At 41.7% G+C, this 27,613-nt stretch overlaps 1 protein-coding gene across 5 annotated transcripts; it reads right to left on the bottom strand.

Moving 5' to 3' along the window:
- ADHFE1 (alcohol dehydrogenase iron containing 1) lies at nt 1-27,613 on the bottom strand. 5 transcript variants are annotated; one of them, XM_081116383.1, is made up of 15 exons: nt 27,531-27,613; nt 23,475-23,512; nt 22,548-22,725; nt 21,643-21,689; nt 20,223-20,276; nt 19,889-20,043; nt 19,563-19,759; nt 18,028-18,105; nt 16,678-16,783; nt 15,230-15,382; nt 13,313-13,411; nt 10,236-10,314; nt 9,974-10,070; nt 7,235-7,392; nt 105-663 (listed from the first exon to the last, which is right to left on the bottom strand). In XM_081116383.1, the coding sequence occupies exons 5-15, from the start codon at nt 20,274-20,276 to the stop codon at nt 580-582; spliced, it is 1,260 nt and encodes a 419-aa protein (XP_080972509.1). In that variant the 5' UTR covers nt 21,643-21,689; nt 22,548-22,725; nt 23,475-23,512; nt 27,531-27,613; the 3' UTR covers nt 105-579. The 5 variants fall into 5 exon arrangements, 4 of the variants coding, with proteins under 4 accessions (XP_080972508.1, XP_080972509.1, XP_080972510.1 ...); XM_081116382.1 differs by lacking the exon at nt 22,548-22,725 and having other exon boundaries at nt 1-663; nt 27,531-27,607; XR_013997419.1 differs by lacking the exons at nt 10,236-10,314; nt 22,548-22,725 and having other exon boundaries at nt 27,531-27,605.

Here is a 27,613-nt window from a genome sequence, read left to right as displayed (position 1 = left end):
CTGCAACTTACTTTTTTCCAACTTATCAGTATATCATGAACATATTTCCAACTGTTTTATAGTACTTCATTTTTATTAATAGCGCAAAAGCATTGTATTTTTTAATATACTGTAATTTATTTATCAATATATTATTAATGAATATTTAGGTTCTTTCAAATTTTTATTAGCAAAAAATACTGCCAGAAACATCTTTGCCATATTTTTTTTACACACTCATGCTAGTAGTTTTATAATATAAATTTCTAGACATGAATTACTGGGCACAGAATGTGTACATTAACAATTTTGATAGATAAGTGTTTTTTTACCCATTTGATAATGAAACAGGGGCAGTCTGCGGGGTTTAGGACAGGAACACAAACCAGGGTCCAACACTGTGGGCATTTGTCTAACCTGTATTATGGAAGTAGCTTGACTTTGAGCACCATGGAATCTTCTGTAGGATACATTTATATCACATTCAAACTGGTAACAGATAACTTATGTGTGGAGATGAAAAGACAGAGCTCTGGCTAGATCAACTTCTGACTTCAGAACTATGATAGCCGATGGTAATTCTTTCAGTGAAAATGAAAGTTAATACAGTTTCATCGAAGCTTCAAATAGGGCAGACAGATCCTCTTCTGACTGAGGGCGTGGTGAAAGCTTGGTGACTCTTTCCTGAAACAGTAAACAAAAGGAGTTACTGAGGGCTTTGAAAAGGTGGTTTGTAAAAGGTACTAGGTTATGAAAATTAACTTGGGCATAAAAAATAATAACTTGATAATAATTATATCTTTAAAATTCATCTTCTTGCCCTGGTCAGTATGGCTCAGTTGGTTAGGCATTGTTCCATGTACCAAAAGGTTTGTGGGCTTGATTCTAGCTGGGGCCCAAGCCCAGGTTTCGGGCTCGATCCCTGGTAGAGGAAGTGTAGGAGGCAGCCGATCGAAGTTCCACTCTCACATCAATGTCTCTCTCTCTCCCTTCTTCTCTCTCTAAAAACCAACAAAAACATTTAAAAAAAATAATATTTCTTGTTTGCTTCATAGTAGCTGACTCCCAACTCAGAAGTTTATCAAGTGATGATGCCTTTTTCCCCACAAAGCTTTCATTTTTTTTTCAATTACAGTTTACATTCAATATTATTTTATATTAGTTTCAAGTGTATAGCATAGTGGTTAGACAATCATATACTTTACAAAGTGATCCCCCAACATTTCAAGTACCCACCTGGCACCACACAGTTATTACAATATTATTGACTATATTCCCGATGCTGTGCAGATTTCAAACGCCTTATGCCTTGCCTAATTGTCCTTGCCTTATGCCCTGCCAATAGCCTTCTGCCCAAATGTACAGAACTAAACCAACCTCAGGAAAAACACCTCCTGTAATAATCAAACAGCTTTGGTCAGCAACCTCAGTCAGTTCTCCGGGTGTGGAGAGCACTGTCCCAGGCACAGCAAAGAAAACAGAACCAGGGCATCTCTAACTTCAAAGACTATGTTTTGCAACTTGGACTTCAGGTATGTTTAAAAGAACTTCATTAGGACATAAGTTTCAGGCTAGGGTCAACAAGTGACTCCTTTTTAAATATTAACTAAGGTTTTATCTCTACCTTCACAAACAAATTTGGTGACTTACTTAATTTTTCCAATGATTACTGAGTCAAGTCAGCAGAGCTAGCCAGCACATGCTTTTGCTGTTTATACTCTTGTCAGTAGCTCCTTGATTCCTCTGGGATAAGGGATTAAAAGATATTATAATGACTACTCTGTGTCCAAATTTCTGGGCCTAAGTAAAAGTAAGAAATGTAACAGTTTGGGAGTTCCATTTTCCTGGGTCTGTCAGTCTGTTTTCTTGTGATAAGCACCTGTTTGGGGGCACACCTGGGGGAAGAGGGCAGCTCCATAAGGGCAGGGCTGTGTTCACCCCATGCCTAGCGCCTCCCAGAGTGCTTAGCACACAGCAAACAGGTCCTCAACAGTTATTCGCTGAATTAATGAAGATGGTGGAAGAAGGGATATTGGCTTCTCAAAATCCACACGTACAAGATAGAAGAACTCTGCCTCCCCTGCCTCCGATTTTCATCATTTCAGAAATGACATCCAGTCACTAAGGCAAAAGCCTAGGAGTCATCCTTGATTCTTCTTTCCCTTCCCTATGTGTTAAATGCATCAGCAAGCCTGTCAGATCAGCCTCCAAAATAAATCCCAAATCCAACCGCTTCTCCCCTCCTGCTCCACCACAATCCAAGTCAGTCTCCACCACTCCTCGGGTCTACTCCAAAGGGCTCTTAAAAATGTTTCCACTTTTGCTCCACTCTCGCCCCCTAGAGGTAATTCCGTGCATGGCAGCAGAGCGATCCCCCCTCCCTCCACCCCAGCATAAGCCTGATTGTAGCATTGCTCTTAGTGCTCTCCGGTGACTTCCATTGCAATTAGAACAAAGCCATAGCCTCTAATGCCACCTTATCTGGCCCCGGTTCTCACCCCAGCTCTAACTCTTCTTTCATTGGTTCATCCCACTTAGTCTCACCGACCCCATTCAGTCCCATGACAATGCTGATCTTACCCTGTCGCAAAGCCTTTCCCCTCGGCCTGGAGTGCTTCTCCCAGATCTTCACTCGGAGGCCCCACCTCCAGCCAGAGGCCTTCTCTGACCACCTTTGTTGGAGTTCCCTCAACGCTGTCCTGAGTGAAATCACCAGGTTTTCCTCCATACCACTTATCAGTATCTAAAATGATTTTACCGTATCTTATTTATAGGTTTGGTTAGATGTCCATTGTCTGTCTTTCCTCACTGGAATGTAAGCTCCATGAGAGCGGGAAAGAACTTTATTTTCCTTCTCACTGTATCGCATACAATGAATTTTATAGAATAAGATCTCACCAAGTATTTGTTAGGTAAAGGAAGAATGAAAAGAAGGAAGGATTTTTACAAAAATCAACTCAAAATGAACCTAAATGTAAGAGCTTAACCTTAAAATTCTTGGAAGAAAATAGGGGAAAATCTTCATACGTTGGATGTGGCTATGATTTCTTGGATGGCACCAAAAAAACAAAACAAAAGAAAAAACAGATAACTGGACTACATCAAAATTAAAAACTTCCATGCATCAAAGGACACTGTCAGGAGAATGAAAAAATAACAGAATGGGGAAAATATTTGTAAGTCAGATATCTGATAAGGGATTAATATCCAGAATATATAAATAATTGCTACAACTCAACAACAAAAATCCCCAGACAACCTAATTCAAAATTAGGCAAAGGAGCCTTGGCCAGTATGGCTCAGTTGGCTGGAGTGTGGTCTCAGTCAGGGCACATACCCAGGTTGTGGTTTGATCCCCAGTTGGGGCATGTATGGGAGGCAACTGATCGGTGTTTCTCTCTCACATTGATGTTTCTCTCTCTCTCCCTCCCCCTCCCTCTCTCTCTAGAGTCAATGAAAACATGCCCTTGGGTAAGGATTAAAAAAAAAAAAAAAAAAAGTAGGCAAAGGACATGACTAGACATTTCTCCAAGGAAGTTATATAAATAGCCAATAAGTACATGGAAAAACACTTAACACCATTAGTCATTATGGAAATACAAGTCAAAACGACAATGAATTTCCACTCACACCCACTAGAATGGCTATAAAAAAAGAAAAGAAAAATAACAAGTGTTTAACAAGTTGTAGATGTGGAGAAGCTGGAACCCTTGTGCATTACTGGTGGGAATATGAAAATGGTGCAGCCACTGTGGAAAACAGTTTGGCCAATTCCTCAAAAAGTTAAACACAGAATTACCATGTGCTCCAACAATTCTATTCCTAAGTATAACAAAATAAATTGAAATCAGGGACTAAAACAAATACTATTCACAATAGCCAAGAGGTGGAATCAACCCAAGTGTCTATCTGCAGATGAATGGATAAGCAAAATCTGGTATATCCACACAATGGAATATTAGTCAGTCATAAACAGGAATGAAATTCTAAAATATTGAAGACATTATGCTAAGTGAAATACAGCAAAACAATAGGGCAAATATTGTATAATTCCACTTAAACGAAGTACCTAGAACAGACAAATTCATAAAGACGGAAAGTAGGACAGAGGTGTCCAGGGGCAGGGGGGTGGGGACAAAGGGGCAGTGGTAATATTATTTACCATTAAACAACAGAGAAGAGCTTCCATTTGGGATGATTCAACAGATGGGAGAAAGATGGGGGACAGTACTGACAAATATGAGTGAAGCTAAGATAAAATTGTACATCCCAGCAGATCTTTTAGAGACTCTAAAGAATTTTGAAAATCCATAGCAAGTCCCAGAGACTTGGTCATGGTGACCTATGCATACCTTCATGGCAGGGTCAAGAGCTGAAGATTGCTGTCCCATTATCCTGTTGATAATGGAGTGAGTCTTATCGGATGAGCTAAAAGGCCCTTAGAATGGTCCTGTTCATCTTTGGTGAAGTAGTTCAGGACTCTCAGAAGTATTAGGCCAAGATGAGCTGAGTTTCTTTCAGATTTCTAACTCCCAATGACTGGTTAAACTGGGGCAAGGATGTAAAGTTTGTGATATATCCCCACACATATCATCAGTGCCATATAAAAGCTAAACTCAGAATTAAGATGTCTTCTGCAATGCGCTATTATTTATAGTCATGTAAGACCGAAGGACAACTGATTAACATGGGCACTGAAATAAATCTAGACTACTACTTTTAGCACATTCATAAAAGAACAACATTTCAGCTGGCCTGTCTGCCAGGGAGTGGAAGTGCTCATACTGGTAGACAGCTCTCCTCAGTAATGAAATGTTTTGATTTAAAATGTAAATGTTTCTTTCCAGAGGTTTCAGAAACCCAGCTTGGAAGATTAATTTATTCTTGCCCGCTCCCCTCACAGCCTGGCTGTGGCGGTTGGAAGCCTCTGCACACAGGGCTGCTCTTTGCCGCTGCCAGTATGAGCCCTGGTGTTTGGTCAAGAATACTGGCCTGGTTGTTCCTTCCAGAGAAAACTGATCCCTCGTTGCTGAACATAAAAGAAGCTTTATCAAATGTTGACTACATGAAATAACCTTTTTTTGCAGGAACCAGAATATTCCCTTCACTACCTTAAATCCTGTGATACTAATAAGTGAAGATTAGTGTGCTGCGTGTGTAAAATTCTGAAGTTGCCACAGCATTCCTACTTTATGGACATGACTTGTGTTCCAAAGTTTCAATTTACCTCGCATCTTTTGTAAAATGAAGAAACTAGTTTTGTCTAATTAGTGTTTTGCTATTTGTATTTCCCAGTATGACATCTACGCTGAGGCATTCAGAATGATACCTAATTAACCTGCTATTTTAGTTTAGTGAAGGTTTCAAATGTTAATCCAGAACAGCTTCTGAAAGTGGGAGTAGAATTAAAACAGTAAACACTTGCCACTGTGTCCTGATACCTGGAAGATGCATTGCTACCAGCAATTAAAATGGGCAAGAATATCATATAGTTTCATCTGAAAATTATGAATACCATTCATAGGGGATGATAAACACATATTCCTGAACACTTTCCTGGGCTATATAAGCAGAACTTTTAGAGGACCCCTTGTAGAATGGACACTATTGCTGGGACCATACTGTAAGAGCCAGAGCTACATAAAAATCATAATGACCATTTGGTCTCTGGTGTCCCTGGGCAGGCTTTTATGGCTCCTTGTCACTGATTTAGTCCTACTCAATCTAAGGAAACTTCTCAAAAAGTTACCACCATTCAGTCATTTAACTCACCTAGACAGAAGTTTTAGGAGCAAAGGGCTGCAGGTATGTATTTATTTAACATGTTTTCTAGCCCATACTACATGCAATAGAGGATGGATGACCAAAACAGACAGGTTCTGGCCTTCATGGAACTTACAGTCTAGTAGGTTTGAATAAAATAACTGGGATGGTCATATTTTTTGGCCATTTAGTCCCCTGGACTTGTGGGTTAGAACCAAGAGTTTGTGAGTTAGCCAAGGAGCTTTGCTACACTTTGAGATTCCTCTCTTCTCATTCATTTATATTTTTAGATGCGATAGAGTCCATTGATCCTCAGTCTAAATCAGGGAAACTGATGGCCCATGGGCCATGTTTGGTTTGTACATTGGGAAATGAGGAATTCGACACAAGCATCCAGATTGTGGATTTTTCTTGAAAACTGGAAGTTCTACCAACACTGGAATCTGAATTTTTACTTGGGCGTAATAAATTGTAACTGAAGAGAGGCTTACCCAATGAGATAAGCCGCGTGCTTTCCAGTTTACCAAAGTCCCCACCACTTGCTATTGCCTTAAATTACTTTGTTCATTGCTGTTACCTCCCTGGCTCCTGTGGACATGAGTAAACCCATATGAATATTATCTTACATGAGCTGAAGTCTTCAACATTCTGAGCATTTGCTAAGTGAGAAAGAAGCTAGTGTGAGGCCCTTACTTAACTGGACTGGGGTGAGCAGGATGCTGTGTGCGCAGATATTCCAGCTGTCAACTCTGTTCCCATTTCAGGGATAGATGCCTTGGGCAGACATGCCTTATCTTCATGTTCTCACAGTGTTTTACTGTGATGTTTGCTTTCCCATTTTGGACAGGAGGGCTAAGTTAGAACTGGGGATGGTGAGCATGGTGTGCTCCACAAACTGAGCACTCATGGCTCTGGCTCTCTATTTTATGGTTTTGGCCTGTTAGGGTCTGATGCTATCGCATAGGGGTATCTGGGTATCTGATCCTAAATGGAAGAGAGGTCCAATGGGGGATAAACTCTCTTCATGAGAACCCAGGGAGGGGAAGCTACATTTATTACAATTTTTCTACCAACTAAAGGATGGCAGTTCAGTTTAAATTATTTAGTGACATTTAAATAAATGAAATAAGACCCAAAGTGACACAGATGTGTATATTATATATTTCATATGTTTATGTTTAAAAGAGCAGAAATGGGGAAAAGGGAAATTTTGCCATACCTCGATGTAAATGTGGTTGTTTGTGCCTTGAATTTTTATAAAGGCTCCTTTCAGTCACATCATAAAGGTTTCACACATGCCACAGTTTTATGGAAGAATATAAAGGTGAGGGAGCCCTGGCCCCATCCCCCTGGGGAAGGGGAGCGGCCATCTGGCGTGGAGGAGACCTGAGAGCCACTGGAGGACCCCTGGGGTTTTGTCTCCCTCAATACCACCCGAATGGACCATGTCTTTCCTGCAGTTTCTAGAATGCAGATGCACTGCGTCTCTTACCTGGGGCAGCGTGCCTTTCACTAATGCGGGGATGTCGGCCTTGGAGTAACCAATGGCAGCTAGGCCATCATCCACGTCCAGATCGAGTAAGAGCTTCCGGAGCGCGTCTGCCAAAACGGGCCCAGCATCTGCAACCCTGGCTGTGCGGATGTCGGCTCCTAGAAGACACAAAGCGCTGACTGTAGACAGAGAGGAGGAAGCTGGCCCTGGGTGTAATTCAGTCACACGATAGCTGATATATAACCTACTGCTGGCTCTCTGACACGGAGGACAAGGGCACCAATGTGCCTCCACGTGGAGGCCAGTCCAGCATGCAGGACCACAGAAGACAGATGGGCCAGGCCAGTGCGGGAAGTCGGCTGGGGCGGCTAACCCGGCTCTCACCTTCCCACTGGGCTGCTCCCCCCTGGTGGGGTGGGAAGATGAAGAACAGAGCCAAGAAAAGAGGCACGGGGAGGAGACCAAGAAAGGAGGCTGGTGTTCAGATGAGGAAGCAGCAGCATTTGTACCAGAAAACACAGCTTATGTAACTTTCAAGGCCTGGAATTTGCTGACATCTAGAGGCACTGCACATTCACTGTTGTTTCTTGCAGCAGTATCTTAGGGAAAAGACAAGCCTTTGGCAAAAACACTTTGCGAGATAAGGATCTATGTAAGTACAAAAACTCCACCGTTGCCTGCGGAAAGGGAAGAAGATGACGAAAATGGATTGTGTGCGGCCAGGGGATGAGGTTTTTATTTTGGACTCTGTTACCAACGGGCAAAGCAGTTTCCTCTAAATATTACAGAACTAGTCAGAAAGAGCCAAGAACACGAAGACTCTCAGAAAACAGTTTTTAATATGTAGATGACGATATTGGTGAAGGGGGAAGAAGGTTGACAAGGATTGGAGATGTGAAAGGACAGAACTTGAACATAGTTAATAATTAATACACAAAGTTATAGAGACATCAACCTGGAAAAGCCAGGGGCTTCTGCCCTCAGGAAGGGTGGCAGTGAAAGTTCCCAGACAAAGGGAACTGACCCCAAAACCTTAGCACCCGACCCCATCTATTCTAGTTGAACACATTCACTGCCCAGAAGTGAAGCACTTTACAAATGGAATGTAGCATTAGTTATTATCCAAAATGCCTCGTGCTGATGTCCAAGTCCCCTTTCTCTGTATTGTTCAAAAGGAGACTAGAATGTACGTTTCACTTCCATACTGAAGCACATTATTAAATCAGTTTTAACCTCTCTCTTCTAGGACAGTGAGAACTGTTTTAGTAATCCAGGAAAGACCAGATATGGGGCTTTTAAGGATAAATAGAACAGATATGGGGCTGGTCGGCGGAGCAGCTGGATGGAAGGTAAACCTTGCCTGACAAGACCAGTCTATATTACACAGCGGCAGCTAAAATATGGAGTAGGTGGAGAGGCGACACACGATATGAGGTTTATGAGGTTTTTATTTTCTTGGGAATGCTGCCATAAAACACACCATGAAAACCTCTGGGTTTTCCTATGGAAAAAAAAAAAAAGAGGGTAGGAAAGAGAATACATTGGTATAAAGCTAAGAAAGTCTAAGATTACTTAGGGAATTAAAATATTAATGGCTAAGTATAGAATAATATTAAACAAAAATTCCGATGCAAGAAGAAAGAATTGGTGGGTTCTTCCAGCCTGGGTGTGGTCTAACAGAGGAATCACTTTCTCAGGAATTTTGGTGGTTGTCTGGAATGTTAGCTGTAAGTTCCCTAAGATTTTCCCATATACCATCCATTTAGCCTACTACTTGAGCTCCTGCCTGTTTACACTGTTTGCATATTTACAAAGGCAACTGAGTCCCAACAAATGGCTAAACAACATCCCTAGTCCCAAAGGGAAAAGGGACGCAGGATCTTTGGTAAAATTGGCATCACATTTCCGGCAGCACGTGCTGGAAAACCAAACCCCCAAGACCGCTTCTCTGGGCTTCTTTGGTGAACATTCCCAGCACAGCACCTGGTGCTCCGCCGAAGCGCAAATGTCAGGGAGTGAGAGCAGCGAGAGGGACGCGGCCACGGAAGGCTGGCTGCGGCGGTTCCTACCTTCCTGGAAATAATCTCTCCAACGGCTGGTGCTAAGGAACATAATGAAGTTTTCTTTAGCCTTTCCCTTCCTACCCTAAACACAAGTTGGGGAATAAGATGTTTGGAAAGTTAATCAAATACTCAAGTTTACTGAAAAGAGTTCTCATCTTAGAAAAATAGCAACATTTTACTTAACTAAGCTATCCTGAATATAATGTTATTTCTTGTAAGATTCAAAAAGAACTGTGTCGGAATCTTGTTACAGACATTACTTATTCTACAGAGCAGCAAAAAATTCTTCCTTGGGGATCTTTTTAGACAGTTTCTAGTAGTTTAGATTCTATAGTTGGGAATTAGATTCATTTTATTACCTATTAAACATACCGAAGCCATTTATAACATTTGTTGTATGTAAAGAGCTTCACTTTCCTTGGGTATGAAAACTGGAAATATGATGACTCCAAACTTAACATAAGCAATACTTGATTCCAGTGCATTGTTGACAGACTGTTAGAAACATAAAATTATAGAATTTTAGCACCAGATGGGACTTTGAGCAGGTCAATGACAAGTTATTATTAAACTATTTCAAAGCAACATTTTTAGTATTATCCTTTATGGTTTACCTTCAGAACCTAGGAAGTGCTCCACCTATGTGGGTCACATAATTAAGAGTAATGATTCATACCCAATATTTCTGCCGTCTCCAGATGCCGCTCAGGAAACATCTGTGCAGTGAAAGTGAACACCGCTGGGGAGGTGAGCACCACAGAAAGGCCATGAGGCTGAAGAGAAACAAAACATGGTGACTGACTGGGCAAAGCTGGTCTCCAACCTGCGTGTTCTAGATATTAAATAACCCTGCACTCTAAGCAATCGAGAATTGACAAATACTTTTATAGCAATTGCAAGAAATAGAAGATTTAATTAAAGATTTATTATGATTTTACCACCAATGGGTGATCCACATTATAATCCTTTGCTTTATATGTCTTCACTAAGCCTGAAATTGGGTAAGACATTCCATGGCTAGAAAAGAAAGAAAATCTTTATGTTGACATACAGATACCAGAAGTTCAAGTTAATACAAATATACTCTTATGGGAGAGTCCTTCACAGTCTCTTGACATTACCTTTATCTCACAAAGTTATACAATCTGTTTTCTTTGCTGTAAGGATATATTGTTATGCACTCGATATTTGGTGTTATTCATGACAAAACCTCTGAAATGTTCGAATTCAAATGCTTATAAAACTGTAGGCCACTAAAATGTGTTAATACAGAAGATTCTCCCCAAATACAGTGGTACCTCGGTTTTTGAACGTCGCCATTGATGAACATTTTGGTTTAGGAACGCCATAAACCCAGAAGTAAATGCTTCGGTTTTCGAACACGCATCAGAAGTCGAACATGCCACACGGCTTCCGATGAGGGCAAGATCCTGAGGCCCAGCTGTCAGCTGCTGATCCCTTGGTTTTTGAATGTTTCAGGACTCGAACTGTCTTCCAGAACGGGTTGCATTTGAAAACAGGGGTACCACTGTACATTGGCTAACATTATAATCTTGAAGAAACTGAGAATTCACTTTGACATTTCTTTAATAAGTTTTAGGGCATGCGTTTTCTATCTTGCTCTGCAATATTTCGGCAGTGTGTTCCTGCACAAGCTGACCATGTTGGTGGGAGTTTTATGAACCAAGATGTGCTGCATTAGACATGCAAGCTTGACCTGCCAGTGGTCTGTCCCACCAATAACTGATACATCCTTTTGAATGTTACATACTAATGGAGTTGAATCATAAATGATCATTCTAGCCTGAAAGACTAAAAAAACAGCACCATGGTTTTTATTTGTGGGAGTTTTAGGGGAGGGTTGTTTTAATGGAAAAAAATCTTTATATCCTCTTGAATTCTTAGTGAACAAATAGGATAATATTGTAGTTTAATAGATGACTCAGAAGATATACACTGTGAGAAGTTAGTATGGTTACAATTAATATATTAAAAATAAACTGTTTTATAATAGTAGCATGGTCTATAAGTCTATCAGTATGGGTTATTGAATGACTTTGTGCCTATTCACCAAAAGATTTACATTTCATAGAAAGATGAAATATTTTGGTGAACTGTACGATTATCTGTATTTAAAAAATGGTGTCCCTTGCCTATCAGCTTTCATGAGGGAGACTGGGAGCTATGGGTCCTCTGAGTTCTTGGGTATTTTGGAATGTGTTTTACCTTTTTCAGGTTCCAGAGTATTCAGAAAACTATTATTATTGATTGATTTTTAGAGAGAGAGGAAAAGAGAGAGACACAGAGAGAGAAATACCAATTTGTTGTTCCACTTATTAATGCATTCATTGGAAGATTTTTGTATGTGCCCTGAACAGGGATCGAACCTGCAATCTTGGCATATTGGGATAATGCTCTAACCAACTGAGCTATCCAGAAAATTATTGCTTAGTGTGCTCTCATGATGGGAAAGGGTTCACACAGCTTTTAAAGGTACTTTTCTAATGATAGCCAATATTTTAGTTTAATTTCTTTTATTTTAACATTGTATATATTACTTGCAAAAATTAAATGATTCATAACCCTATTTCCTCAAGATAACCATTATAGGATATTTTTCTTATGCATATCTTTAATATATGACCATACCATACATTTAGTTTTAGACCATGCTTCTGTCACTTAATACTCTTTGTAAGATGTTCCCATATTATTTTGTATCCTTCTAAAACATTATTTTTAATACCCTTATTCCAGCCTTTGAGTATTGCACTTGGTTAATCATCCTCAAAACTGTTGGAAATTTAGGCTGTTTCAAAATTTTCAATTATAAATAACCCCTAGGTGATTATCCTAATAAGTAAATTCTTTGAGCATGTGATTATTTTTTAGGCTATATTTCTAGAAGTAAAATTAACTGGGACAAAGGATAAACACATTTTTCAAAATTTGGGGAGATTTTGCTCACTTGCTTTTTAGAAAGGTGGTGACAATCTGAGCTCCTCTCAGCAGCAGAGCTCGAGGGAGACCATTTATTTTATTGTACTCTCCCTAGCAAAGGTCTGTTCTTAATTCTCAGTGTTCACTGGTATTCAAGTTGAAGGCAATATACCAACAAAGCTCTGATCAAAAAGATTAATTCTGGGCTATTGGCAAAGATTCTGATCTCTTTTTGTGAGAGATTAGAAGAAGAAAAAAGGGAGGTTTTAAAAATCCACAACACATGGAAGGAATGTGAAGAAATCAGGACCCTCCTCCATTGCTTGAGGGGAATGTAAAATGACGCACCTGCTATGAAAAACAGTCCGGAAGTTCCTCAAAATTTAAAGAGAATTACCAGCAATTCCACACCCAGGTATATAATTAATAGAAATGAAATATGTCCACACAAAAATTTGTACACAAATGTTCATAGCAGGGTTATTCATAACAGCCAAAAAGTGGAAACAGCTCAAATGTACATCAACTGATGAATGGGTAAATAAAATATGTTACAGCCGTACAATGGAATGTTATTTGGCAATAAAAAGGAATGAAGTACTGATACATGCATGAACGAACCATGGAAACATGCTAAGTTAAAGAAGCCAGACACAAAAGACCAGATATTATATCACCCTGTTTTATGAAATGCCCAGAATAGGCAAATCTATAGGTAGAAAGTAGATCAGTAGTTGCTTAAGACTGGGGGTACAGGAGCATTGGCAGGTGACAGCTAAGAGGTACAGAATTTCTTTTTTGGGTAATAAAATGTTCTAAAATTGATTGTGGCAGTGGTGACTGTGAATATACTAAAAAGCACTGAATTGTGTACATTTTAAATGGGTGAATTATATAGTGTGTGGATTATATCTCAATAAAATTGTTACCAAAAAAATTATTTACCCAATAAATTACATTTGAATTAAGGAAATATTTCAGGACCTCAAATTATATCTTCTTTCTATAACATATTTAAATCTTATTGCCTGTCCTAAATTATAAACATTTAAAACATTTGAAAACAACAGCTCACCACAGATGAACACCAGCGTTTCCAAAGCCAATGCCGGCAAAAGCACTTGCCAAGTGCATACTGGACCTTGCTTCTAGATCATCAGGATTTCTGACAGCCCTGTGGATGATATAAATATCTAACAATAACACATCAACAGTGGCATTTCCTACTGAATAAAGAGCTGCCTTAGGGAAAGATCTGGAAAAAAAGAAATGGTACTTGGTAGGAAGAAAAATTAGGCAAGTTATTCAAATGACATCTTGTCTTCTAAAGGAAAAGTGAGGGTAAACATCTCTTCTCATCAATGGTTTGAGCAAAGGCATAATAAATATGCTGTCAGGCTGCTCATGTGATGAAAGTGCCAGGGGAAGCTGAGCACTGACCCTTGGGTTGTGAGAGCTGCTCTAGCAAAGGGCCCCGAGACTCATTCTTCTTCCTCACTTGTCAATGACCCTGTGACGGCCGCTGTGAATGGACTTAGAGTAAACATACACCCGGAATGCACGGGGCCCAGGCTGGCTCACTGAAGTGAGTCCCTGTCGCCTGGGGCTACCTGCAGGCTAACCGCAGCCAGCCCGGCCATCTTTCTTCCTGTGACACTGCCTCATTCAGACCCACGGGAGGCCTCTTTTGTTATCTGTGGAAACTGCACATGTTATTTAATATTTATTATTGTGGAAGTGGGATGTTATTGTAGGACAAGCTTTTGCTTGCTCTATTTGTCCCCAGCGCCACTTCGGAAAAGCAAATTCTCAAAGGCCCCTTTCAGATGCAGCTCAGCCTTCCTGCACACGCTGCATAAAAACCCTGCCCTGGGGAGGAAGCCTGAGACTGCCAAGTGAGCCACTTCTCACTCGCTTTTTTGTGATTTTGCCTGGAGTTAAGGGCTCCTGTTATGAAATAAGAGTGCCACGGCCTTTTCCCCATTTTCATTTGAAATGGTTGAGCGCTGAGTCTCCTTTCCAAAACCCAGTGTTCTCTCTGCATTCTCTGAATGACAAGAAGAAATGGTAGATGATGGTGCTTCAGACTTTCTTCTGTCCATTTTACCCCCTTGCCTCCCACTGCTGCTCTGCCAAGCCTTCTGCTCCTGCCAAAACACACCACTGACATTTATCTGTATCTGCCTCTTCCCAAATGCTTCTGTGCTCCCTGAGGGTTCCCATGAACTGATGGATCTGTGTCCCTTCCCCCAGCTCTACTGCAAATGCAGTCCAGTCCCTTCTCCAGGGCAGCTTCCAGCTCAGGGCCAGAGGAGGCACTGTGCTCACATCTACGCCTAACCTGCCATATTCTTTCCCTCATGTGTAAGTACAAAAATGAGTCCCACTTTGTAGATGTCTTCATGTCTCAGGGATCAGCTTTCATCTCTAAGTATCTATTTGCTCTCCCAGAAGCCTATTATAGCTATGTCATTCACAAATCTTTCATAACCTTTTAGGAAGCCTTTTATATCTCCTGGGACAGAGAACTCCATGCATTTAATTCTTAAATTTAGCTCATCTGAGTGTGCTCACTGGGTCGATTCTGTGTTCCGCTGCCCAGGGCGCGATGGGCACAGCCAACACCTGCCTTTGTGGTGCTCTTGTCTTCCGTTGGTAGCCACATCTCAAAGGACATCTCCCCTCATCCTATCTTTGGTTTGGAGGCTTCAGTGAATAAACCTTGTATCTGCATCCTTCACAAATTAGGGACTCCTATTTTACTCCCTTGTAGTCTTTGCCTTTCCAGACTAAAGGACCCAGTTTTCATCTGTCTTCATGTGCCCCCCTAATCCCTCTCATCCTCCCAGAAGCTTGCTGATGCTTCCCTATATCCCCTGACTGACCTTTTGGTGAACAGACTTAGGACATGTCAGGAGCCGGCATGCTACATTTTACATGAGGGTGAAATGTGGTTTTTCTGTTCTATTTCTATCCCCTCTGGGTGGCATACCTCTTCAGATACTTAGCAACGATCCTCAGTGCGTGGACTGCCCAAATGTCACTGATTGGGTTGCTGCCCTGGTAGGCTGGCCGAGAGATGGGATTTGAAGGGCAGGGGCTCCGCATGTGGTAAGGAAGGGCAGTGTAGGACTCCAGGGCGTGGCTAACAAGAAATATTTAAGTTACACAGATTGAAAGCGTAGTCTTCCTCCTTCCCTCCATTAAGATAACAAATTGTCTTGGAAATGTACTCATGCCACTGTGGATACGCTGTGTGGCAGTGATAACCACAATACATTCCACTAGTCAGCCTCTTGCCCACAACAGTCATTACTTATTATAGAAATTAACAGTGAAGCTTATATTAACAGCACTATAGTGTTTTTGACCAATAAGTATAAGATTACATATGGCCCCTTTCTAATGCAAATAAATCTTTATGATGTTGAATTTTTAAACATTTAAGTCATGAAGAAAAGCACTGAATCTAAAAAATTATTTTCTTCTAAAGTATATTTACCATTTTATACTTTGCATTGGTCAAATACCATACTACCCAAGTAGGGTCATAATTGCACTAGCCTCGTATTAAGAGTACGGTGCAGGGGGTGAGAACATCGAGCCTGGGGTCAGCTGCCCAGGTGTAAATCCTAACACCAGACCTTTCTGCTGTGGGTCTGTGGGGGAGTCACCATCTCCAGGAGTCACTATCTCCCTGTGATTCTAAGATGGGGACAAATAATAGGACATCTACTGTGAAAATTGAGGTGACATATGTAAAGTACTTAGTGCATTGTACCAGCACATGGTAAAACTTATCACTCACCATTATTAATTCTTGGCCTGAAAAAAATCCAGTTCTTTTTAAATGCCCTAAATTCAGGGTTGGCTATTTCAAGACCCAAGCTTCAGAGTTTCTGCCCCCTGTTGGCCTGCCACCAATTCTAGCTAATCAACCTCTGCATCCAACAACAAACTGATCTACACCAAGACCCTAGTAAAGAACTGTATCCTACTCATTGACAGAACACTGTTCTGACAGAGGTTCAAGTCCCACTATGCACTGCCCCTGGGCTGCAAGAAAGGGGCCAAGCAGACTCTTGAGGAGGAAGAGATTTTAAACAAAAAGCGATCAGAGAAAATTCAGAAGAAATATGATGAAAGGAAAAAGAATGCCACAATCAGCAGTCTTCTAGAGGAGCAGTTCTGAGAGGACAAGCTTCTTGTGTGCACTGCTTCAAGACCAGGCCAATGTGGCTGAGCAGATGGTTATGTGCTCGGGGGCAAGGAGCTGGAGTTCTAGCCGAGGAAAATCAATGCCCAGGAAGGCAAATAAATCCTTTCCTCCTCTCTTAGCTCATGTAATTAAGGTGTTTAATGTTCTAAAAAAATAAAATTAAAGAAAAGAAAATACTGTCCATAGACCCAGGTACTGAAAATGCCCCTCCAGGTACCTACCAAAGCACGTCGAAGCCACTGTTGGCCACGACCCGGTCAGGCATGTGCAGGGTGTGCAGAGGGTCAATCAGTCCCAGCGTGGGTTTGATGGCTCGAGAACCAATGCCTAGGACAGCGATTTTCAATAGAGGCTATAGGTATGGACTTCATTTAAAAACATTAAATAACTTTAGGATAACAAATTATCCTAAAATATAAAAAATATGAGATAAGAGTCATTCTCATGTAGGGAGGCAGCAAGGAGCAGTGGAAAGAGATTTGGAGTCCCAAACCTGGGCTTTTCACTGGAGAGGAAGCTCCTTTCAGTTCTTGGGAGCCAAGTATGTGCCTCTCTTCCCTACGGCAGGTTGAGTGATGTCATTGGCTATGGTGGGAATATTTATACCACAGAAATTGGCAAATGCTACAAATCAGGGCTTATTTACTTACTAAATGCCAGAGAACTGGTTTACTAGCTCACCGCTGGTTTGGGTCTTTGCTCTGCAACTTACCATGTGTTCTTTGGGCAAGTCACTTAGCCTTTCTGAGTTCTCTATGAGATTAGACTATACAATCACAAGGGCTCCATCCCTCACCGAGCTGTTGTAAGGACCACATTAGATAACATCATGGTAAAGCCTTTAAAAAATTGTAAGGTAGAAGTTAAATGTTGGTAACTATTATTTCTTGATGTCAAAGGATAATGTAATTTAATTTTAAAAAGTGAAATTACTATAAATATGTGGTTGAATGTCAATTTATTCTGCTACAAAGGCCTGAAAGAAGGATATGGAGCCAGATTCAAAGAAAGGGACATTTCTACCACCTCAGCTGAGAGTCAGAGAAGAAAACAGGATAAAAATGACAAAGAAGAAGGAAAGCAGAACAGCCATTACTTGGGAATGGGGCTGGAGGGATTGTTCTGGAGTGATGGGGAGTTTTGTATCTGCATTGCAGTGGTAGTTACATGGGTGCCTATATTTGTCAAAAATCCATCAAACCAGGCTCAAAAATGTACGCATTTTATTATATAAAATTATATCTCAATGAAATTGATTTAAAATGTAAAAAAGATGCCCAGGAAAGGGAATAACCCTTTATCAATGACATACAGTCGCCAACTTCAGCAGAAAAACAGCCAATCGAGATTTCATGGCATTTCAATACTTTTATAGGTAATTCTCAAAAAGAAGCTTATTAGACTGTTTCACATTTTTATATGTACTTAGAAAAAGAATATGTGTATATGTATATACCCATCCCTTAACTCCATAACTCCCTGATTATTAAATATTAGGATTAAATAAAAGGGGCTAGGTTTGAAAGGTAAAAGAGAGAATTTTTAAAAAAGTTAATGGGAAAAATTCTTACCAATTTTTACTTTCAAAGGCTCATAGTCAAAAATGGCAACTCCAGTAGTTTCACTCCCAGTTCCTGAAGTAGTTGGGACTTGAACAAAATAATATTAATATTAGTAAAGCATCTAAATAAAGGTGAGTGGAGATACTTAATTCAGTCTGAGGAACTAAGGTGCTAAATTAGAAGAAAGCTTTGCTGCCCCTGTTGCTTGTCTGATGTGTATATCTCTATTAACATGCATATATGCTTCATGTGTATGTGTGTCTGCAATAACATGCATGTACAATATGACGCCTGTGTCAGCATTAATATGCATGTTTAACATGTATAATGCCCATGTGTGTATTAACATGTGTGTGCATTTTGAAGTGTATGTGTGTGTGTCTGTGTATGGATGTTGTCCATGTCTGTATTAACACACATGAAGGTTTAATATGTATGTGTGAAGTCTGTTTCTGTATTAACAGTGAGGAGCTCTGGGAACCTCAGGCTCCTTTAGCGCCAGAGCTTAAGCAGCTGCAGTTGGATATTCAAACACAGGCTGCTGGGCATCTCCAGGAAGAAAATTTGTATTTGCCTCTCTGAAAGATGTCTTTATTCCCTCTTGGCAGCAAGCTCAGTAACGCTCTGCCTTTGCTGGGCTTGCGGTTTTGTAGTTCTGTCAAGTTTTTAAACTTTACTAATCACCCCTCTGTGTGATGCTGACACAGTTTTACCAGAGGGTTCCATTTGCCAGACATCAATTATGCTGCTCCCTGCTGATTCCTCGTTCACATCAAAGCAGCTCATCTGCCGTCAACTCACTCCTATCCCAATCTCAAGGCCCATTCACAATGGGGGCAGCAGAGGGGAGCAGAGAGCACAAGACTTTAAACTGGTATTTTCCAGTGAACGGTTAGCACACTTTAGCTATAAAACTTTAAACAGTAATATGCTAACAGCTATAAAATGAGAGGGAAGAAAAGACAGAAAGATGCCAAGGCCTGTGTGAAACATACAAGCTATTCTGTTTGAATTTCTGTGTCTGCGCCCAGTGTAGACACACAGCAGATGTCTCCCAGAGCGATGTGGCCATGCTGGCCACATGTCCCAGAGCAGAGACAAAGCCTCAGGTCAGCTGAAGAGCCATTATGTGGAAGAAAGGGTTGAGTCAACACCAGAAAAATAATAGTGAATGTTCCCCTGAACTCCCAGTGGCTGGCAAAATGGACAAAACAGAGAGGGGTTTAGAAGACAAACCTGCCTATCGAAGGATCTAATAATGCATAAATGATGACCTTCTCCCCTCCTTCACATAGTGACTTCATAGCTTAAATCTGCAAGCTTTCCTACCATTGACCCAAGTTGTCTCTACGGGTGCAATAATGAAGATCAGAATTTTAAACATGAATGAATTGCTATCTGTTTTGATCTCTAAACAAGGTACTACACTGAAATGAAGAAATCAGAAAGCTTTAGAAAAACATACCCTAAAATTCCCAGTTTGCATCTTTCTTAAGGCTTTTTTTCTAATTGCAAAACAAACAAACAAGCAAACGAGTCTTTACCTGCGATCAGAGGCTTAAGAGGCACAGACACAGGCTTTCCCTTCCCAACGGGAACACTGACAAAATCTAGGAAATCAGAGTGAGGGCTGGACGCGTACAGATTAGCAGCTTTACAGGTGTCCATGGTGGAGCCACCACCCACAGCAACATAGGCATCAAAAGCTCCCTTTTTGGCAAACTCAATTGCTTCCATGAAGCTGCGAGAAAGGAAAATAGATGCCAGTATGTCAGAAATAAACTGACACGCCACTTAGTAAGTCTTGGGGCAAGTTTTAAGCAACAGCAATATGTGTTGGCTTCCATTTAAATAACAACAATAAAAATACCTTCTATCAGTTGGTTCCACCCTCACATTATCATAAACCTTAAAGTTTATGCCGTTCTTTACTAGGGAATCCATAACTACTTGTACAGGAGGGAGCTGGGCGAGATTCTTGTCTGTCATCAAACAAACATTTTTAGCACCCATGTTTTGCAGGTCCTATAATAATAAAAATAATTTATAAGTTAGGTTTGATTACACTAGAAATGTAATAGACACTTCTGGCCAACTTAGCATTAAAAATTTTTAAAAACAAAGGACTCAACTGTTGTCCATTTGCACTTGTTTTAAAAGATATGTAACCTCTACAGTAGGCTCTAGAAATCTTAAATACTTGCCATTCCCACTTCCTTTGTAACTCCTGCTCCATATCTAATATTTGAAACAGCCATCTGAAAAAAAAAAAAAAATTGGTGATGGGTGTATTAGAGACTGGCCATTTCATTTCTAAAAGCCTGAAATGGTTCCTCATTGCCTAAAGAATAAAGTGTGTGTGTGCGTGTGTGCATGTATGTGTGTGTGTATATATATATATATATATATATATATATATATATATATATTCCATAGCATGGCCTTGCAGGTCACCCCCTCTGGCCTCAGACTCCTCATACTTCTTTAAGCAAACCTGGGCACTAGTTACATTGGTCTTATCTTTTTCCAAACATATCATAAACTCTCAGTTCCCACAGCTTGAAATGCCCGCCTTTCCTTGTCTCCCAAACTAAGCTACCTCTCAAATTTCTTCCTATTTTCCAATTTAAATGTTGTTGACTCCTCGTGCATTTTTCATCCCCTCATTCATTCATCCAATTCATCATCCAACCATTCATCTATCCATGTATCCATCCATCCATCCATCCATCCATCCATCCATCCATCCATCCTTCCATCCACCCAATGCTACTGAGCGCCTGCTATGTTCCAGGCACTGTGTTAGGCTCTGGTTATACAACTATGAACAAGAAAAACAGCCTCATAAAGTTTACAGCTGAGAGAAGAGCTTTTAAACTGATTGGACAATGGGTCACTATTGATCCAAAGAGATGTTTTGCTTGATCCACATTATGGTCAAGTTTGTTCTGTTTTGAATTGGCTCATAATTCTTAAAAATCAGAATAAAAATATCCAGTGTGACTGTTTGATCTCTCTTGAATAACTGGGCAACATGAAGCCTGCTTTCCCATGTGGCAGCAATCATGTGGGGCTGAGCAGAGGCTGTACCCTTCCAATGGGCCTTTGCTTTCAGTGAACTCAGCACTGTCCTCCCCTCATCTGCTCAAGGACTCGTTAACTGTCAGGCCACTGGAGACACTTAATTTATGAGTCCTGAACTAGGAGGAGACAGGGATTTAAACAAATAATTCTGCAATTAGTGTGATAAAAATTCATCAGAATTAATTGTTCCTTCATTCTTGTGTCAAAAGATTATGTGGATCTGGTGGGGATTGTTTTACTTAACAAAGCTAAAGAAGGTTTAACATACGATATTTGTGAATTGCAAAATTTGTAGAACAGGAAATTTGCCCTATTTTAATGGCTGTAAAGAAGAAAGTATTTTAGACATTACTCATGTTATCAGATTTATATTCCATTATCTTAACAAGGTAATTTGCTAAATAGGGCCTGATCAAATTATGAGATTGGGTGACATCAATTAATAGCAGATTTCAAGTGAGATAATAATGCATTAGCAAAATACTCTAGTTGTATTTTTTAGGTCATTCATAAAAGAAAGAATGGACTGACTAAATTTACCTCAAAGGCATAATCTGTTGTTTTTCCAGAAGGTGAAAGCCCAGGAGCTAGAAACATAAAACTAAGTATCAGAGTAGGCCTCAAAAACAAAGCAAAATATTGTTATTTGATCGTAAACTTATATTCTAGAAGTGAACATAAGCGCCTCCCCTGAAGCCTTACCTAAAATATATTTTTCAGGTTTCATTGTTGCATATCAAATTAAAATTAAAACCTGCATTTTAAGAGAATGTAATGCTAACTTGATGCTGATTGTGTGAAAATAAAGTTACTTAAAATATTTTCTCCATTGAAATTAAATATACTTTTGAAAATATAATGTGTAAAACCGTCTAGAAAAAAATCTAGACTCTAGAGTTGGGTTATTGTTAGATAGCAACAGTAAATTCATTAATTAGAACCTTGCTTACACTTCTTATAGCAACTGTGACCATTTGTTTCAATTAATGTTTTGCCATGGAGGTTACTTATCCCCAGTAAGATATTTCTATTTCTTAATCTTATAAAAATAAAAATTTTAGTTTTCTTTATGAAATTTAATAAAAAATTTTATAAACTGATATTGCTTGCAACAGTTGTAGTTAGGGCAAAAATGATTTTCTGTCTTATTGGAATACCAAGAGGGCTCCACTAAATGAATTTTATCTTTGTTTTTATCTACTTATTTTTTAATCAGTTCTGGTTAGTCGTAAGATTGAAAAAAAGAAGAGACCACAACTAGACAACAATCTACCTTCATTTTCCTGAGGACAAGAGTATCCTGAATTAAAATTCAAAGTTCTTTGATCGCTATAGGCTTTAAAAAAATAATCTATTACTCCTGTAACTAAAGTTTAAGAAAACATATAAATTGGATCCTATTAAACAATGAAATTAACTTTCCCTAAATTACTAATTTTACTCACCCAAATAGGAAATTCCTGAATCTTTGTTGAAACCCAGTAAGAATTGGACAAAACCAGCTGAAGACAAAATTCTGCATGTGTTCACGAGGGCCTGAAAGGCTGGGCATGCTTCTGCTTGGTAGATGGCGGTTAGTGAATGGGAGGTCCCTTGGCTTGTCCTGAAGGGTGAGTCACTCCACTGGCAGGCAAAACACTCAGTTACTTTCTCTGTTCCCTTCCCAGCGGGCTTCTTTAGGGTCTCTGCCTAGGGCCCTGTTGGGCCAGGCCCCTTCCTTTTCACCCCTTGCCTGGCTGTTTAGATTTGACCTATCCTTCTGAGAGGTGAAATCGGGGTTAGTGTCAGTAATTCATGTGACATCTGAGGACACGCTGAAGCTACAATGCACTTCCTGCTGCTCTGCAGACAATGGAGTTGGTAAGGATTAAGATGTTTGTAGGAATCGAAAACTTCTGTCATTATTTTTAATTATTAAGAAATAGAATGCTATTTGAAAAATTAAAACAGGCAAGATTTTTCCTTCTAGGAACCACCTTGCTCTTCAGCCTTTCTTTTTTGAGATATATTAGAACCTTCCAAAGATTTCAGCTTGATGAATTCTGTTTGATGAACTCAGACAATCTTAAGATCCTATCCATGGCATCTTTTTTAGCTTTGGAAAATTATTCTATTTAAAATAGAAAAACATTATAAATAGCATTAAGTATATATTTAAGCCAAACACATAATCGGTAGCATACATTCAGCTAACATCGATCGTGGAATTAGAGCTACATGTTGCCAATTGCAAGTGAAAAGGCCGCCGCTTTCGCCAACCTCCCTCTCGTATCCCTTGATTTTCTTGCTTTGCCTTTTGCCCAAATGTATTGGAGGGCCGACTGTGGAAACGGAAATTGTGGCTAGTTTAAAAATACAAAATGTATTATTACCTTGGGAGTAGGTGTGAGAATGAGTTGGACACCGGCATCTAGAGAAAAGGGGGGAAAAAGAAGGAAAAATGTAAAGCGAAACTAGAGAACCAAAAGGTAAGAAGTCTTAAAGTAAATCACTGTACAGCTTTAGTCTTCAGATGCAAGCAAAGTAGTCGCTATTGGCAAACACTGTACATAGAAGGAAAAAAAAGAAATCACCGTGGACAAAAAGTAGGCTCAGTCTTTCCAGTGTTGTAAGCTCCTCCCTTTCATGAATTTCTCCAGCAGCAGTTAATAAATCCCTGCGGGAGCTGAGATGGGACTCTGGCGACACAAGTAAGTTCAAGGTGGAGTCCCTGGCCTGGGTGAGGTCCCAGCTCTTCTTACCAGGTTAGGAGGTTTGACCAAACTGACCCAGGTTAACTACTCGAGCACCTCATTCCTTGTCTCCCCAGCCCCACCCCACCTCCAGGGGAAACTTTCCCTGTGTTTTCCCACTGTCCTCGAGGTGTTTAATTTATCTTCAAACAGGTTCCTGGCCTGTTCCGCTCGCCTCCCCGGGGACCATCTCGCACCTGCATCCTTTCTCTGCCAAGCTTCAGGGACCAGGGACCAGCCACCACAGTCCAGGCTCCCTGTGCTCGTCCCCTCCTTGCCTAAAATGCACTCACACATGTCCCATTCTTCTCACCGGATCCATCACCTCTTCTCAGCTGCGTCCGCTTCTCTACCGCTGCCTTCGTATCCCTTCCCTGTCCTGGTCGCCTCCTAGTTCTTGGACAGTCCCTCCTCTGGCTTCCTTTTGTCCTGCTTGCTGTGTTTGAGCGTTGTTGAGGAAGGGTTTTGTTTCTGTTATTGCCCAGGGGACCTTGTCATAGTGGGGTTCCTACAGATACGTGAGTGTATAACCTTCCCTTCCCCATTCAGATTCGGAATGAAAACATCGGAAGGGGAAGAGGAGAGAGAAGGGAAAGGGTTGAACTCAGGGGTCCTCAAGATCTCAGAAACTGAGAATTTCAAAGTCAGAGCTACATGGGGAGCCAGCGGGAGCGCTACAGTGAGTCAAGGCTGCCATCTCGTGGACGCCACTGAACGCAGGTGCTCAGGGTTTCCCAAGAGCATCCCGCTGGCCTGATCCTGATCCAGCCAGGCTCCCGGGGGAGACAGGAAAGTAGGCGAGGCCGAGGTGGGCTTTACACCCCCAAGGACAAGCAAAGAGAGGCCAAGGGAAGAAAAACATCAAACTCAAAGCTTCCTAATGCCCGGGACAGTGGGAGCACGGGCTTCCTTCCCACCTCCCTTCTCTTTCTATTTTATGTTTTTCAGGCTCTGAGGCTGCCTCAGTTCATCATTTTCACTCCTTATTTGTGCTTTGAATCCCATGCCCTCTTGCTTTCTCGGGTCCTCCCTCTGTCCTGTGCTTCTTAGTGCTCCCCCACCTGACCCTTGTCATAGGTTTAAGAGTTTCACGCCTAGAACTCAGCCAAGCCCCGTCCCCTACGCTGGCTCATTCTCTGGTTCTCTGCTCCTGGCCTACATCTGCTGGCTCCATTTCCTTGCCTCTCACACATTCCTTGGCCCCTGCGATCCGGCTGCTGTCTTCAAGAGTCCCAGCTTTCCTGCTGTATCCTCACTTCCCAGACCCCACTCTAACACCTTGCTCTCATAGCACCGACCACTGTGGGCCACCCCCTTCTTTTCCACTCTGCTTGTTGCTTAGATGTTGGCTTCTGTCCTGGGCTCACCCAGGAGGAGTCAAGAAGCCCATCAGTGGTTTCAGGCCATCCTCAAGCCAACCATGCATCAAGGCCCCAAATATTCCTCTACCCAAACCCACCCACTGCTCTGGGGCCACCTGCCACTCTCTGGTTCCAGTGTCATCTCTCATCTGGATTATTACAAAGTTCCTAACAGGCTTCTCTTCTCTCCACCTTTGCCACACTGTCGTCAGGGGCATATTCCCAACAACATCACTCCCTTGTTTAAAAGTACTTCAGTGGCTCATCACAGCTCTTAGGATAAAGCTCAGATGTGACCCTACCTCACTGGCCCTGCTAACCTCTCCAGCCTGGTCCCTCGTCACTCTCCATCTCTGGGGTTCAGCTCTTAAAAAATTACCTTGGTTCTTTTCCTTTAGTCGCCCCCCCCCCCCCTTGCAACCTTACCTGGTCTCATAACCTTGAATATCTCCTTATGCTGATGACTTCCACATTTATCTTCTGGTTTAGCCCTCTCATCTGAATTCCAGATTCAACTGCACTTGAATGTCTATTAGGCATCTCACAGTTTCCCTGCCTAGACTCAGCTCCTGGTCTTCCCTCAAAGCTTCATCCCCATCCCTGTTTAATGGCAAGTTCATTTTTCCAGTTGTTCAGGTCAAAAAATCTTGGGATCACCCTTGACCACTCACCTGGCCCCCAATGTCCCTGACCTCATGTCCCTCTCATGCACTCTGCCCTCTGGTCACCATGTTCTAAAAGCACACCAGATATGCTCCACCTCCAGGCACCTTCCCAGGGAGCCACATGGCTCACTCCCTCCCCACTGGTCTGTCCGCAAGTTAATTCTCAATGAGTGTGGTCAGCTGAGTCCCTGAAGATATCCTAGGTGCTAAGCCCTGGAACCTGTGAATGTTACTTTATAAAACACATCTGCTGGTGTGATTAAATTAAGGATTTTGAGATGGAGAGATTATCCTGGATTATCTCGCTGGGCCCTAAATGTAATCATAAATATCCTTATAAGGAGCCACAGGGAGATTTGACACAGAAGGCAATGTGACCGCTGAAGCAAGATGCTACATTGCTGACTGTGAAGATTAAGGGGCCACAAGCAGAGGAATGTAAGGAGTGCAGCTCTAAAAGCTAGAAAGAGCAAGGCAATGGCTTCTCCTGAGGGAATGTGGCCTTCATTTGGCCCTGGAATTCTTTTTTCATGGGGAATTTCAAGGTATCTAGTGTTTCACAGTGAAAATTCTTGCTTCTATAACTTTCCATTATCCACATGACACGATTCAGACTCTTTAATTCAGCATGAGAACAAGGACTGTGAAACCAGAATATCTGAGTTCATATGAGCTGTATGACACTGGACAAATTCTTTTTCTCCAAGCCTTTATTTATTTACCTGTAATATGAGGATATAATACAGTACTGCATAGGGTTATTGTAAGGATGAGAGTTACTATTAATAGTACATGTAAAGTGTGCAGGAGGGTGCCTGGCACATGGTAAGTGCCCCCCAAATTCTATTTTCTATTAATGGTCTTTCACCACCTGTCTTCTTCATCAGCTCTTCCTCCTATGAAGGGAGATCAGACTTTCTGCGTCTCTCATTCTGCTGCTCTTCCCTTTGCCTGAAATTCCTCTCTAGTCCCGTTCACCTTCTTTACCTGTTTGCTTGAATTTTTCCGTTTTCCCTGGCCCACTATTGCACTTGCACATTCAAGTATCTTACCAGGTGGCTGCTCTGTACCCAGCATGTCCTTCTTCATGCAGGGGCACTCAGACATGTCCTAACATTTAACACCCTGGCATCCTGCGGGTCTGGCGCCAGGGACGGAAGCTCCTGGTTTCTCTTCTGCACCCTCTGGCCACTGCCCGTTTTACAAGCCCCGTCCCTTCATCCAGTATCCCACTAGGCTTTAGACTGCTCCAGGCTTTCATCTTTGTATCCCCAGCTCCTAGGACAGTTTCAGGCACATAACATGCACACGGTATAAATGGTGTAACTGGATACATGCATTTGTCTTGGCCACTGTGCCAAGCCCTCCAGTGGCTGCCACGACGTGGGACCAGGCAGTGCCCTCTCTGGGCCTGTTCCCTTAACCGTACACAGAGCAGGGATACACCGGCCTCACGCGCGGTGCGCGCTTGCGACGCACACGCTGTGACAATGCTGTGCCGCCCGGCGCAGCGCCCCGGCGCGAAGCGGGCGCGCACTGCGGTGGCCCCTTCCCCAAACCCTTCAAAGTAACCCGAGGAAGAACATGCGGGGCCCGGCGGGCCGCACCCAGGGGGCAGCGTGGGCACGGCGGCACCTCGGTCCCTGCCCGCCCGCCGGCCCCGCACTCACGCTGCGCGCTGCAGTTGCCTCAGCAAGTGCGCCACGCGGGCGCGGGCGGCCATGGCTGCGCGGTCGTCTCCCCGCCCCGCCCC

The sequence above is a fragment of the Miniopterus schreibersii genome, assembly GCF_964146895.1.
Source record: "Miniopterus schreibersii genome assembly, chromosome: 17".
NCBI classification, from domain to species: domain Eukaryota; kingdom Metazoa; phylum Chordata; class Mammalia; order Chiroptera; family Miniopteridae; genus Miniopterus; species Miniopterus schreibersii.
This window is presented reverse-complemented; position numbering and strand designations above follow the sequence as displayed.